Consider the following 15,466-nt stretch of genomic DNA (forward strand, 5'->3'; position numbering starts at 1 on the left):
TATTGTGGATAGGTATGATTTTTTAAAATAATTCGACAACCCAGCTCGAAAATAGACGGTTGGATTGACGTATGGACTCTATTTGAGTTGCTCGGGTTAACAACCTAACCAACCCCAGGTTGGTAAACAAAAAAATTCTAGCCCAACCCAACACGTGTACACCTCTAATATCTAAGAAATGAAGCAAAATCTATAGTATATACCGACACCGAGATATTAATTATAAATTTTCTAGGTTCAGATATTTCAATACAATTTTCACTGTATATAGAATTCTTTACTCAACCGACCAAGTTCAACGGGTCAAGCCTATTGTGAATTCAAATCTTTCGTATCTGTTTATACCAATTGAAATTAACGATCGAAGTTGTCAAATACGAGTAACTCGACTAATAAAAATACGTCAAAATTAGGTCACATCGACCATTTTTTCCGAGGAAGTTAAGGGAAGTTTTGCTTTTTGTTAATTTATAGGCCAATAATTGTTTTTTGGCCATAAAAAATAAAGACTTCAAATTTATTGAAAAGTATTTAATTTTCTTTTTGTTTACACTTTTTTTCTTAGTCATATCTTTAATAATAATAAAAAATAATAATTGCTTGCAATAATTGAGACTTCAATCATCATGACTCAATAAAAAAAGGGAAATTTTAAAGAATCTAAAAAATATTATTATTCAAAGGAATAATTTGAAATATAATTAGATTTTTTTCGGGAAAGCCTAAAGAATACAATATTTACTAGTGGTGGACCTGGGCCGTTATTAAATGGTATCAGAGCCAGACACCGGACTATGTGCCAACGAGGAGGTTGTTCCTCGAAAGGGGTAGATACGAGACGGTGGGCCAGTAAGAACGTTGGATCTCGAAAGGAGGTGGATTGTGATATCCCACATTAGTTGAGGAGTAGAACAAAACATCCTTTATAAGCATGTGGATAAAGACGCTGGGTCTCAAAGGGGGTTGATTATGATATCCCACATTGGTCGGGAGGAAAACGAAACACCCTTTATAAGGGTGTAGAAACCTTTTCCTTGCAGACGCGTTTTAAAGTTTTGAGGAGAAGCTCGAAAGGGAAAGCCCAAAGAGGACAATATATGCTAGCGGTGGACTTGGGGCGTTACAAATGGTATCAAAGCCAGACATTGGATTATGTGCCAACGAGGAGGTTGTTCCCCGAAGGGGGTAGACACGAGGCGGTGTGTCAATAAGAACGCTGGATCCTAGAGAGAGGTGGATTGTGATATCCCACATTGGTTGGGGAGGAGAACGAAACATCCTTTATAAGCGTGTGGATAAGGACGGTAGGTCCTGAAAGAGGTTGATTGTGATATCCCACATTGGTTGGGAGGAGATTGAAACACCCTTTATAAACGTGTATAAACCCAGATGAAAATTGGTAGAAATGTTAAATTTTATTTTTGTTGACAAACTTTTTCTCCAAAATTAACTTTTAACTAATTACTAAATTAAATAATATTAAAAGATTCCCATGAAAATTGGTAGAAATGTTAAATTTTATTTTGGTTGACAAACTTTTTCTCCAAAATTAACTTTTAACTAATTACTAAATTAAATAATATTAAAAGATTCCCTAAACAAAAGTGATTAAGTTCGACATTAGGGATTAAAAATATAAATTAAATTATGAATTTAATATCTGAACTTTAAAATTTATATTTAATAAGCTTATGAACTTAAAAAAATATTATAAAAATATTATGTCCTTCACTTATACATAAGTTTTTTAAAAATTAATTTAATACGTTAAAAATATTGAATAATTAATGTAACGGCCCAAACCGACCTCTAGTAGATAATGTCTTGTACGTCGGAGAGGTTTCCAGGCTCTTATAAAAGGTGTTTCTGTTAGGGAGAGGTTTCCACACCCTTATAAAGGGCGTTTCGTTCTCCTCCCCAACCGATGTGGGATCTCACAATCCACCCCTTCGAGGTCCAGTGTCCTTGCTAGCACACCGTCTCGTGTCTACGCCTCGAACGTAGAAATCCTTATAAAGGGTGTTTCTAGGGTGTTTCATTCTTCTCTCCAACCAATGTGGGATATCACAATCCACCCCTTTCGAGATCCAGCGTTCTTGCTGGCACACTGCCTCGAACGTTCTCAATTTTATAACGGCTCGTAGATATTCAAGGCACTCTTACTGACACACCGCTTAATGTCTACCCCCTTCGAGACTCAGCCTCCTCGCTAGCACATCGCTCGATATCTAGCTCAAATATCATTTGTAACAACCAAGTCCACCACTAGCAAATATTGTCCTCTTTAGACTTTACCTCAAGATTTTTAAAACGTATCTACCTCTCTAATGTAAAATTATAAAACATTTTAAGGTACATAAAGGCTAAATTTGTAATTTCACACATATTTATTTATTTTGTATAATTGTCACATTGTTGGAAGTGGTGGTTGGCTGGCTGGCTCTTTCTTTCTACTTTCAAAGGGCGCCACTGTTCCTGCCAGTGGATTAACGTGCTTTCTCTCTCCCTCTCTCTCTCTCTCTCTTAATTGAATTAATTATTATATAATTAATTAATTTTCTTTTTCAATCTTCATCTTCTCCGCTCAGTCACTCGAAGAGGGTTATGCAAAAACAAATATTGCTTCATTTTATAAAATCCCCCTTTTCTCTCTTCCTCTCTCTCTCTCCTCCTTGTAGCGCGTGTGTTCATGAGCTAATGAACAACCCTTTTCGATTTCCATCCTATTAAACAAGATTCAACAGCTCTGATGTTGAAAAAATTTGTATGAACACAAGAAAACAATGGATGGTTTCTCAGATCTTGAGCCCGATTGCTCTGAATTCGTTGAAATTGATCCCACTGGCCGATATGGCAGAGTACGTTTCCACATCTCTTTCTCTCTATTGTGTTCATGTTTTTCCCCTTTTATGATTTTGCGTTTTGTTGTTCGTTGCAGTATAATGAAATTTTAGGAAAAGGGGCTTCAAAAACAGTGTAAGAACATGATTTCTTGCATTTTATGAGCCTCCCATTACATTAATTTCTGGAAATCTGTTCTTCTTTTGAAGATTATTGATGGGTTTTTGTTCGTTTGTTCGTTTGTTCTTCATTTGGGTTTTTGTAGTTACAGAGCTTTTGATGAGTATAATGGAATTGAAGTAGCTTGGAATCAAGTGAAACTCTATGATTTCTTGCAGAGTCCTGAAGATCTGGAACGACTTTACTGTGAGATTCATCTCTTGAAGACATTGAAACATAGAAATATCATGAAATTCTACACTTCTTGGGTTGATATTGCTAATAGAAACATCAATTTTGTTACTGAAATGTTCACTTCTGGTACTCTTAGACAGTAAGTATCTGATGAACTTGGATGATTTTCAGTCATTTCTGGTCATTTTGGTATCTGGGTGTTGTTTTTTTACTGATTTTTGGCATATTTTGGTGGGGTTTTGTTCTTTAGGTATAGATTGAAGCATAAACGAGTTAATATTAGAGCTGTGAAGCATTGGTGTAGGCAGATTCTGAAGGGGCTTCATTATTTGCATAGCCATGAGCCTCCTATTATCCATAGAGATCTCAAGTGTGATAATATCTTTGTTAATGGTAATCAAGGGGAGGTTAAGATTGGTGATCTTGGACTTGCTGCTATTCTTAGGAAATCTCATGCTGATCATTGTGTAGGTATGGTTTTGGATTTCGGCTTTCGAAAACTTTATTTGTTCTTGGTGTTGTTCGGTCTTGGAGTTGGGTTTGTTTAGCTTGTGATTGTGGTGTCGAACGATCTCTATCGTCCCCCCTTGAAACTCTGTTCATTTCGGGGGTTGTTTGGCTTACGGGTTGGATTTGTTTAGCTTGAGTTATGTGGGTTTGCTTATCTCGAACTATGTGAATTTGTGCTTCTAGAATCACTTGTGAGATCGCGTATTGGTTGGAGAGGGGAATGAAGCATTCCTTATAAGGGTGTGGAAACCTCTCTCTAGCAAACGCGTTTTAAAATCTTGAGGGGTATAGCCTAGAAGGGAAAGTCCAAAGAGGACAATATCTGCTAGCGGCGGGTTTGGGCTGTTACTAATGGTATCAGAGCCAGACACTGGGCAATGTGCCAACGAGGACGCTGGCCCCCAAGGGGGGTGGATTGTGAGATCCCACATCTGTTGGAGAGGGGAACGGAACATTTCTTCTAAGGGTGTGGAAACCTCTCTCTAACAAACACGTTTTAAAACTTTGGGAGGAAGCCTGGAAGGGAAAGTCTAGACTGTAGGGGAACAAAACATTCCTTATAAGGGTGTGGAAACCTCTTTCTAATAGACGCGTTTTAAAACCTTGAGGGGAAGCCCGGAAGGGAAAGCCCAAAGAGGACAATATCTACTAGCGGTGGACTTAGACTGTTACAAATGGTATCAAAGTCAGGCATTGGGCGGTGTGCCAGGGAGGACGTTGGGCCCCAAGGGGGGTGGATTGTGAGATCCCACATCGGTTGGAGAGGAGAACGAAACATTCCTTATAAGGGTGTGGAAACCTCTTTCTAATAGACGCGTTTTAAAACCTTGAGAGGAAGCTCGGAAGGGAAAGTCCAAAGAGGACAATATCTGCTAGCGGTGGGTTTGGGCTGTTACAAATAGTATCAGAGCCAGACACTAGACAGTGGGCCAACGTTCCAACGAGAACGCTGGGCCCAAGGGGGTGGACCGTAAGATATGATTCTTATTTTGAAAGTAGGTAAAATTGTAAGAGTTTTTCATAATGTGTTATAAATTCACAGGAACACCAGAGTTTATGGCTCCAGAAGTGTATGCAGAAGCATATAACGAATTAGTCGATATTTACTCATTCGGGATGTGCGTTCTCGAGATGATAACGTTTGAATATCCATACAGCGAATGCACTCATCCTGCTCAGATCTACAAGAAAGTCGTATCCGTAAGAATCTCTCTCTAAACGTGTTTCGGATGCTCGTGTTCGCATTCGTGTTCATATGCTCGAGATTAATGCGTTATGTTGTGCGTTTTCAGGGGAAAAAACCAGATGCCTTGTACAAAGTGAAGGATCCCGAAGTGCGACAGTTCATCGATAAGTGTTTAGCATCGGTTTCATTTCGACTCTCGGCAGCAGAGCTTTTGAATGATCCTTTTCTTCAAGTTGATAATGGCGAATATGATCTTAGACCTGTCGATTACGGGAGAGGATTCGACGATGTATGCCCTCTTATAAGACGTGACAGCTCCTTTTGTAACGGATATCCATATGATTATAGTTTCGAAGCTTCGAGTGAATCGGGTTACCATCCGATTGATCACGAAACCAATGGAATCGAGCTTTTCGAGTATTATGAAGGTGAACATTCTGAAGATGTTGATATTAGCATTAAAGGGAAGATGAGAGAAGATGGTAGCATCTTCTTAAGACTCAGAATTACTGATAAAGAAGGTAGAAATTTCTTCACTTTTTGTTTACTTCGAAAACGTCGGTTGCGACCCGATGATGAATCTAAACCGGTTCGTTTACAGGACTTATTAGGAACATTTACTTTCCGTTCGATGTCGAGACGGATACAGCATTAAGCGTTGCAACAGAAATGGTAGCGGAGCTAGATATTACAGATCAAGACGTGACGAGAATTGCTGATATGATCGACGGAGAAATCGCTTCCTTGGTACCCGAATGGAGACCAGGTCCGGGAATTGAGGAAACGCCTCGTTTTGCTTGTCATAATTGTGCTACTACTTCTTACAACAATGCTTCATCAAATGGTCTTTCATTGAGGAATCCTGGCGGAAAAAACTCGGACGTAGCTCAATGTTGTGGACATCGATATGCTTCGATACACGGTCGTTTCGAGGAGATAATGTATCAAGCTGACGAATCCGAGCATCATCCAGTAGAGGGTGCACCGAATATATCAAGCTTGAATTATCCTGAAATATGGGGTCGTCACGAAAGCCGTGAACTTAGCTCAATGAGCTCACGACATAGCCACTCGGATGAAGATTACGAGAAAACAGATCGACCAAGTACAGTCACGGATACTAAAGAAACGATTGTGGAAAGTAAAACCGTTCCTAAGACGGGAACGTCGCTTAGGGACCTGATGAATTCCCTTTCTTTCTCGGAAACGCCTTCGTTATATGAACCTCGAGATATTGACGAAAATGATGCCCAGCAAGAACTGAGATGGATTAAGGCAAAGTACCAAATGGAATTAAACAAGCTCAAAGAACAAAAAATGGAGAATGGGACACTGGTAGGCCACGACCAAACCCTCGACAGGTCCGATCGAGATACGAACCGAAATAGTACCGAGAGCCGTGTTTATATCAGTAATAGCTGTTACGGTTCAGACGCTCGGAAGGTCGTGGAATCGCCTGTCGTGGAGAAGGTTGTCACGGCTAAAAATGCCTGTAATGGTTCATTGCTTCCAAGTTCTCTTCATAGAGCAATATCTCTACCAGTTGATGCTGTTCATATGTAACAATGTAAGGCCACTCCTTGTATTCTTTTATGGATTCTATACACTAAAACAAGTCAAATAAATATATCACATTTGCCATTTCTTGAATGAAACCAAAAGGGTAGAGAAAGGAGTGTTGTGAGGCAAGAACGTCGTGCCTCACGGGTAAGAGTTGTGAAGTGGAGTATGTTTTCGAGTAAAATCGTGAGCTAAACGTTCTTTTACGAGACATTTTCGATCGTACAATGTAAATATACTTGAATGAATTAATGGGTTGTGTTGGTTTGAAAACGCTCGAGCATTACCGCTTTCCCCCCTTGGATTTTACTTGAAAGGAAAAGTTTCGAGAGCTTTGTTGATTGATTTGGACATACAAATCATGTAACAGCCCAAACCCACTAATACTAAATATTGTTTGTCTTGGCTCGTTACGTATTGTTATCTGACTCATGGTTTTAAAACGTATCTACTGGGGAGAGGTTTCTACACCCTTAGAAGGAATGTTTCATTTTTCTCGCCAACCGATGTGAGATCTCACAATCCACCCTCCTTAGGGGTCAACGTCCTTGCTGCACACCATTCATAACTTAGTTATGATACCATTTGTACTAGCTTATGTCTATCGCTAGCAGATATTGTCTGTTTTGACTCGTTACTTATCGTTGTTAGCCTCACAGTTTTAAAACGTGTCTACTAGGGAGAGGTTTCCACACCCTTATAAGGGTTATAAGGAATTGTTTCGTTCCCCTCTCCAATCGATGTGGGATTCCACAGTCCACCCCTCTTGGGGGCCTGCGTCCTTGCTAACTCACCGCCCAATGTCAGCCTCTGATACCATTTGCAACCGCCCAACTCTATTGTTAGCAAATATTGTCCACTTTGGCTCATTACGTATTATTGTCAATCACACGGTTTTAAAACGCGTCTACTAGAGAGAGATTTCTACACCCTTATAAAAAATGCTTCATTTCATCTCCAACTGACGTGAGATCTCACAAGTCAAAGTTGAAATCATGTTCGGTTTTAGTGTTTAAGTTGAAATTGTGTTTCGTTTTAGGTTAAAAAGGGCTATGCTTTTGTATTTCTTCCTTTTTTTTTTTTTATGTGGCCATGCACACACTTTTCTCCTCACAACGTTTATCCACATCACTTTACAAGATCATTCCACCTTTTGTGTATGGTCCACACAATGACCTCATTTACACTTTGGAGCACTTTGCATTACCTCTGCCCCACATGATGATAAGAATCCTAATTCATAAAGAAACATAAAGTCGATTGACGATGACAACCACGACAAGCTAACCTCACGATCTCACGAGCCGCTTTCAAAATCGTGAGCTCAAAATTGTAAATAATAATCACCCGTTCCACTCGTTCATGATATATTGTATATGCACTGTGTGAGATCTAACTGGAGAGGAGAACAAAACATTTTTTTACAGGAGTGTGTAAATCTCTCCCTAACAGACGTGTTTTAAAAACTTTGAGGGGAAGCCTGAGAGGAAAAAACCCTAAGAGGACAATATCTGTTAGCGGTGGGCTTAAACCGTTACAAATGGTATCAGAGCCAAATACCGGGCGATGTGTCAGCGAGTAGGCTGAACCCTGAAAGGGGGTAGACACTAGGTGGTGTGCCAGCAAGTACGCTAGGCCTTGAAAGGGGGTGGATTGTGAGATCGCACATCAATTTGAGAGAGGAATGAGTGCCAGCGAGGATGTTGGGCCATGAGATCCCACATCAGTTGAGGAGGAGAACGAAACATTTTTTATAAGGATGTTCAAACCTTTTCGTGGCACACCCATGTTAAAAACCTTGATAGAAAACCCAAAAGGGAAAACCCAAAGAAGATAATATGTGCTAGTGGTGGGCTTAGGCCGATACATGTTGTATTTGTTTTTTGATACCAAAAGTTGTCTCGTGATACTGGTCGTAGAAATATCACAGTTGTAAAAAAAGTCGTTCATTCATCCTATAAACGTTACTGATTTTATATTTCAATCATTAAAAAAAAGCATATCGTTCCAAATTATAATTGTGGTTTAAAAAAGAGACGTGCTCATGATAACTTTGATTATGTCGTTAACTGTACGGAAATTTAGTGCCCGCTTTACACGCTAGCTTGCTAGTTTACTTGCCTTATTGTCACATAAAAAATAAATATTTATAATAATATGATATTAACTTTATTTTATAATAAGGACCATATCATATAACTTTAAAAAGGAAGCCATTGGGAAGGTTCAATATCTAAATTAATTATTGATTAAAGATAATAATCATGTACTTTAGATCAAATCTTAATTAAATAATACCTTTAACTTTTCAAGCCATTAATTAAATTATTTAAAAAATGAAAAAGAATACTTTTTATAATTATTAAGTAATTAATAAATTTGACCCAATTACCTTAGTTTATTTGACCCTTTTATTTAAAAAATGTAATTTTTTTTTCTTTTAATACACGCCAAAAAAAAATTATTAAAATGGAAAAAAATCTCATTTTAAAATAATTTAATTAAAAATTATTCTTCTCCTTGGACTTTTATCATTGACCATCTTAAGTGGAAAATAAAATTTTTTTTTTTTTTAACTCATTCGAAATTCTCTTGGCTGGTAGGTCCTGACACATGGTTAGAATTCTAGCTCTTCCAGAGTAGTATCTCACTGATGGCTCGGGCCTCCCGGAAGGGGGCCTTCTTCGCCCTCCACCTAAGCTGCGGAACAGTGAAGCTTCATTGGGTTTTCCTGTCGAAGTGCAGGTAGTCCGCATCTTCACAAACATGTCTATTTCACTGAGCCTCTCTCCGAGACAGTTCCCAGATCGTTACGCCTTTCGTGCGGGTCGAAACTTACCCAATAAGAAATTTTGCTACCTTAGGACTGTTATAGTTACGGCCGCCGTTCACCAGGGCTTCGGTCGCCGGCTCCCCTGTCATCAACTCACCAACTTCCTTGACCTTTCGGCACTGGGTAGGCGTCACCCCCCATACATGGTCTTACGACTTTGCAGAGACTTGTGTTTTTGGTAAATAGTCGCCCGGGCCTGGTCACTGCGACCGCCTTTGTGAGGAGGCACCCCTTCTCCCGAAGTTACGGTGAATGGAGGAGCCTAATAGAGTTTATAACCCAACACTCAGAGCAACAACACAACTTCTTGTACTCAACAAGGTTTCGTCATTGTACCCGGCCATCATCCACCCTTAAGCCAGCCTAAATTAGGAGGCAACGTCGCAACATTTCGTGCTCAACGAGGCTCGTGTTGCACACCCGAACGCACTTGACTTTGCCCCACCATGCACGTTCCACCACCGTGCCACCATCAAATGCCCAAATACACTCAACTCTATTTTTGGGTTGAGTTGGGTTGAGTTGTCAAAGTTTTTTTTTTAATTATTAAAAAAAAATTATATTTATCTGCCCTATCTGTTATAACTGAAATTTCATAAAACTCAAATATCAAACATTCACAAGTCCATCAATAGTTACAAATATAAAATATTTTTAATTTTCATAATAATTTTAAAAGTACCTTAGGACAGGTTGGGTTGTAAACTAATTTTTGGGTTGGTCAAGTTGACCTAACAAAAAAATGTCAACCCGTGAACCGACTCGAATTTTTAGTTTTTTTAAAAATTTAACCTAACCCAAACAGAAAAAAAAATCTAACCAAACCCAATATTTATAGTTCGGGTTGGTTGAGTTCTTGAATCATATGAACACTCAATCCAGTAAGAAAATGTTGTATCAAACATAAATATTCCTAAAAAAAACTTATTTGATTATGAACGAGAAAAATATAGTTCGAACAATTAACATAGCAAATAATCCCCGACCGGATAGTTATATGCAGTAAGCCGTTGTTGCCTTTTGCTTACATTACCATATAACACCAATTTCAATTTCTCAAATCTTGCTTTCGAAATCTCTCTACGCCCGTTTTCTAAAACTCTCTTTTTGAACCTGGGCTAGAGGCTCGAGCATACGTCGCTTGGCTGTAACCGACGCAAGAACGAATAGGCTTAACTCACTTGTTGCTGGGGAGTGAGTGTCGCACAATCGCAAGCCCGCTGCCATCAAAGTGCGATTGTGACCTTAACTAAAACCATTGTAATATATTTTTATAATTAAAATAGTATATAATATTTGAATAAGAAGATTGGGTCAAAATAATGGATTTATTTTATTTATTATTTAATTTAATTTAATTTTGAGGAGTGGATTATCTTTAAAATTATTTTTACTTTATACCTTTTCAAAAGGAAAAATAATATTCTTTTATATTCCTTACAAAATCAAATTCCTTACAACTCTCTTCGATTATAATTATTATTAATTTTAATAATTATATCATGTATTAAAAAAATTTATTTATTTTTTGTAATTTTTTATAATAATAAATATTATTAAAATATTCATTCTTCCAATATTCCATTATTATTATAAAAAAAAACATTATTAATAGTATTAAATATTACATCACTTTCATAAAAAGAAATTTAATCGCGATCAACAATAATTATTAATTACTTAAGAAAGAAAAATCGAGACCATTCTTTTTTAGATAATGGACTTGACTTCTATCGGGTCAGCGTCGAGGAAGAGTACACCAATTGGTTAGCTATGTAAAAAGAGAGTAGGCAAGATGAGAATTTTCAGACCGAGAATCACGAAGATGTTGACTTTGTGATGTGTCATACGATCTCAGAATTGCTTCAATTCCTCCGTTTTGATGTGATGGAATTGTTGACGTGTAATTATAATATACCTATTTTAATGAATTGCTATTGATTTTAAGTTAATAAAGGAGAAATTTTAAAAATGCATAATTTTAGGGTTGAATGTGATATCCCATATTGATTGGAGGGGAGAACGAAACAACCTTTGTAAGGGGTGGAAACCTTTCCCTAGCAGACGCATTTTAAAGCCTTGAGAGGAAGCCCGAAAGGGAAAGCCCAAAAGAACATTATTTGCTAGCGGTGAACTTGGGTCGTTACAAATAGTATCAGAGCCAGACACCGAGTGATGTACGAGTGAGGAGGTTATTCCCCGAATGGGGGTAGACACGAGACGGCGTGCCAATAAGGACATTGGGCCCCGAAGCAGAGTGGATTTGGTGGAGTCCCACATCGATTGAAGAAAGGAACGAGTATCAGCAATGATGCTGGGCCCTGAAGGGGTGTGAATTGTGATATGCCACACTGGTTTGGTTGGGGAGAAGAACGACCTTTCCAAGTTAGACGGCTAGGGTGGACCTAAGAGATGAAGAAAATAAATTACTATTCACTCTCTTCTCCTAAAATATATAATTCTAGTTTTTTTTATTTTCCAGTTGTAAATATTTTTTTTAGAAATTACCACAAAAAATTTATGGAAAGTCCACAGAAAATAAAAAGCTAAAAAATATGAGGCCCAAAGGCTTTAAAATCCAAAAGCTCAAACCGATTGAGAAAAGCCCATAGGAAAATAAAAAGCCCAAAAATATGGGGTACAATAACTTTTGGGCCCAATTAGGTCAATGAAAATGAGGCCCAATGCTTCAAAATCTAAAAGCCCAAACCCATTTTGAAAAGCCCAAAGGAAATAAAAAAGCCCAAAATATGAGGTCAATAAAATTTTGGGCCCAATTAGTTCAATGAAAACGAGGCCCAAAAGCTTCAAAGTCCAGAAGCCGAAACCCATTAAAAATAAAAAGCCCAAAAAATATGAGGTTCCAATAACTTTTGGGCCCAATTAGATTAATGAAAACGAGGCCCAAAAGCTTGAAAATCCAAAAGCCCAAACCCATTTTAAAAGCCCATTGAAAATAAAAAAAGCCCAAAAATATGAGGTCCAATAACATTTGGGCCCAATTAGATCAATGGAAACGAGGCCCAAAAGCTTCAAAATCCAAAAGCCGAAACCAATTTAGAAAAGCCCATTGAAAATAAAAAGCCCAAAAATATAAGATCCAATAACATTTGGGCCCAATTAGATCAATGAAAACGAGGCCCAAAAGCTTCAAAATCCAAAGGCTCAAACCCATTTTGAAAAGCCCATAGGAAATAAAAAGCCCAAAAATATTAGGTCCAATAACTTTTGGGCCTAATTAGATCAATGAAAATGAGGCCCAAAAGTTGTAAAATCCAAAAGGCCACACCCATTCTGAAAAGCCCATAACAAATAGAAAAGCCCAAAACAAGATCCAACAACTTTTGGGCCCAATTAGAACTCTAAAAATCAGGCCTAAGAGCTTAAAAAGCCCAAAGCCTTAACTAATTATGAAAAGCCCATAACAAATAGAAAAGCCCAAATGAAGATTCAACAACTTTTGGGCCTAATTAGAATACTGAAACCAGGCCCAATAGCATAAAAAGCCCAAAGCCTTAACGAATTATGAAAAGCCCATAACAATAGTAAAGCCCAAATGAGGTCGAACAACTTTTGGGCCCAATTTGAACACTAAATAAAAACCAGGTCCAAAAGCTTAAAAAGCCCAAAACCCTAACCCACCAATGACTTTATTAGCCAGCTAGGGTTTTGCCATCCAGTCTTTTTATCATCCCGACTCAGGTTAAGAGCTGCCGTTTCTCTGCGCCTTCGCCCTTCCAAGAGCTTCAAGCTTTCCATCCTCTTTGGGGCACATCCAGTCATGGCGGACAAGGCAGTCACTATCCGGACCAGGAAGTTCATGACCAACAGGCTCCTCTCCAGGAAGCAATTCGTAAGTTTCTCAGATCGCACACCTTCGTTCTTGCTTTCCGCATTCCTGTTCTTTTAGGCCTTGATGTTGTGTGATCCCGTGGCGTTTGATTCTTGTGTGGCGATGTTAACTTGTTTTTTTATTTCGTTTTTGGTTTTTGAGTTTGGAGTTTGTTAGTTCGTGGATTCTGGTGTGGTACTGAAGTGGATGAGTTGCATTTGTTTGACGCTGTAAAGGGTTCTCTTATGTTTAATCGAAAACCTTAATGTCTTAAATGAATCTGAAGTTTTTCGTTTCTTTATTACTTGGAGCTTAGGGTATTTAGTGCTTGCCACTTTGACGACCGTGGTTTCTTTAGGGCTGGTGATTTTTGTTCCTTGGTAGCTCAGAGACTCCTGTTTGTTTAATATTTTGATGGGGGTTGGAAGAGATTTTGAAGTCGTTTATAACCTGTTTGTCCCATGTTTATTTCAGGTCATTGATGTTCTTCACCCAGGCAGACCCAATGTCTCAAAGGTAAATCCATTTTCGATTCAATTTCCTTATTCTTTTTGGTTGAATTTATGTTATTTTACTTCAGTAATTGTCTTTCATATGTGCAAAGTTCTTTAGAATACAACATGAATCTCATCAATTACTTCTATCGGGTACCTCTTCTGTCTTGAACATTATAACTAGTACTAATTTTTATACACTCGTTGCTTATTTCATGCTCCTTTTGGTAATTTCCGAAGTTTCATTGAAATGGTGACATCTAAACTTTTCTGTAAAGCTTATGAAATTAAGGCCGTATTGTTCTGGCATTCATGATGCTTAATTCTTTTGCATTTTGGCATATGTTGCTCATCATGTGATATGTTTCTATATCTCGCTCTTAAGGCTGAGCTAAAGGAGAAGTTGGGCAGAATCTACGACGTGAAAGACCCAAATGCCATCTTTGTTTTCAAGTTCAGAACTCACTTTGGTGGTGGAAAATCTACCGGGTTCGGTTTGATCTATGACTCTGTTGAGAATGCCAAGAAGTATGAGCCAAAGTACAGGCTGATCAGGGTAATTTACATTCTCCCTCTAAACCAAAATTCAATAATCAAACTCGACATTACTCAAACTCAACCGTTTTTCTCGTTTCAGAATGGACTCGACACCAAGGTAGAGAAGTCAAGAAAGCAAATGAAGGAAAGGAAGAACAGGGCCAAGAAAATCCGTGGAGTTAAGAAGGTAAGTAAAAACATTCATAGCTAGTCGACGAGATCTCGAATGATGAAACATTACTATTTACCACTGGTTGATGTCTTTTTACAGACCAAGGCTTCAGATGCTGCCAAGGCAGGAAAGAAGAAATGAGGATGCTGGAGTTTTGTTCTTATCACCAAGGATCGTCTGCAGAATTGGGTTGCTTTCTTTTTTTTAGTCTCTTTTAGTTTTCGTTTTATTACTCCTAAATGAAGTTATTATGTTAATCAGTGATTTGGTTGTTGGTGACTAGTGATATCAAAACTTGTTCAACATTTTTGACGTTACAGTTAATATATTTCCTTGTTTTTCCATCTCTTGGCTGACCCATTTGAGGTTGTTCATAGTTGGTAGCTTATGAAAAATTGTTTGTGGGATATTTCATGTCTTCAAAATTTAAATCGGATAGATTATTTCTGGCTCGGGTTTGCATGTTAGAATTATAGAATTTTTTGGTTATGTCAATCCAACCAATTCCAAAATAGGTCCGTGTATGTATCGAGAAGGAGGTCATTTTTGTTTTTTGAGTGTGATAGGGGTCCTGTAGGAAGCTTAGTACCCTACTGGGTATCATTTTTCGTGGAGTACTTTCTGTTTCCTACTCACACGAGCCCATATCCTTGCTTTTCGATCAATGGCTTACAACTCAACTCTATCATACTTTTAGAAACTTCAATGTTTGTAACAATTGTGATGTTGTCCCATGTATTGGGATGGTGATGCATTTGCCTTGGTTTACTCGGACACCTGTTGGGGATAAAATGACAATGACTCGGACACATCTGTTGGGGATAAAAAAGAAAATGACTTGGACACATTGGTTGGGGATCAAAAAGAAAATGACTCGGACACACATCTGTTGGGGATCAAAATGAAAATGACTCGGACACATCTGTTGGGGATCAAAATGACAATGAAATGTGATGTTGTGTCTCGATGTGTGTGGTCGAACAAGTTTAGATTCTGCACAAGCGATATTTGGTTGACGAAGACAAACCTTGTCGGGGTTTTATGGAGCTATGTCAATATCACGACTTTAAAGAGGTACGAGATTGAGTTGGATTAAGTTACTTGGGACACCAATTGAATCCAACCCGAAATTGCATTGCACTCAAAT

General features: G+C 38.2%; 2 protein-coding genes across 2 annotated transcripts; both read left to right on the plus strand.

The window, feature by feature from the left end:
* The first annotated feature begins 2,542 nt into the window (after positions 1 to 2,542).
* On the plus strand, positions 2,543 to 6,541 carry LOC111444000 (probable serine/threonine-protein kinase WNK9). The gene is made up of 7 exons (XM_023081895.1): positions 2,543 to 2,858; positions 2,939 to 2,976; positions 3,107 to 3,334; positions 3,446 to 3,666; positions 4,748 to 4,905; positions 4,998 to 5,412; positions 5,493 to 6,541. Exons 1-7 carry the CDS (start codon positions 2,784 to 2,786, stop codon positions 6,452 to 6,454), a joined length of 2,097 nt encoding a protein of 698 aa, XP_022937663.1. The 5' UTR covers positions 2,543 to 2,783; the 3' UTR covers positions 6,455 to 6,541.
* Positions 6,542 to 12,945: 6,404 nt separating this feature from the next.
* Positions 12,946 to 14,664, plus strand: LOC111444017 (40S ribosomal protein S24-1-like). The gene is made up of 5 exons (XM_023081920.1): positions 12,946 to 13,137; positions 13,591 to 13,632; positions 13,996 to 14,166; positions 14,248 to 14,334; positions 14,419 to 14,664. The coding sequence occupies exons 1-5, from the start codon at positions 13,066 to 13,068 to the stop codon at positions 14,458 to 14,460; spliced, it is 414 nt and encodes a 137-aa protein (XP_022937688.1). The 5' UTR covers positions 12,946 to 13,065; the 3' UTR covers positions 14,461 to 14,664.
* Positions 14,665 to 15,466: the final 802 nt, after the last annotated feature.

This window comes from Cucurbita moschata, unplaced genomic scaffold (genome assembly GCF_002738365.1).
Source record: "Cucurbita moschata cultivar Rifu unplaced genomic scaffold, Cmos_1.0 Cmo_Scf00006, whole genome shotgun sequence".
Lineage (NCBI taxonomy): Eukaryota > Viridiplantae > Streptophyta > Magnoliopsida > Cucurbitales > Cucurbitaceae > Cucurbita > Cucurbita moschata.

Excerpts from the sequence above, each read along its gene's own strand:
- LOC111444000 (XM_023081895.1), top strand. The coding sequence starts at position 2,784 with ATGGATGGTTTCTCAGATCTTGAGCCCGATTGCTCTGAATTCGTTGAA. Across the intron at positions 3,667-4,747 it reads TCATGCTGATCATTGTGTAG|GAACACCAGAGTTTATGGCT; the intron begins GTATGGTTTTGG and ends ATAAATTCACAG. Across the intron at positions 5,413-5,492 it reads CAGAATTACTGATAAAGAAG|GACTTATTAGGAACATTTAC; the intron begins GTAGAAATTTCT and ends GTTCGTTTACAG.
- LOC111444017 (XM_023081920.1), top strand. The coding sequence starts at position 13,066 with ATGGCGGACAAGGCAGTCACTATCCGGACCAGGAAGTTCATGACCAAC. Across the intron at positions 13,138-13,590 it reads TCCTCTCCAGGAAGCAATTC|GTCATTGATGTTCTTCACCC; the intron begins GTAAGTTTCTCA and ends TGTTTATTTCAG. Across the intron at positions 14,335-14,418 it reads AAATCCGTGGAGTTAAGAAG|ACCAAGGCTTCAGATGCTGC; the intron begins GTAAGTAAAAAC and ends GTCTTTTTACAG.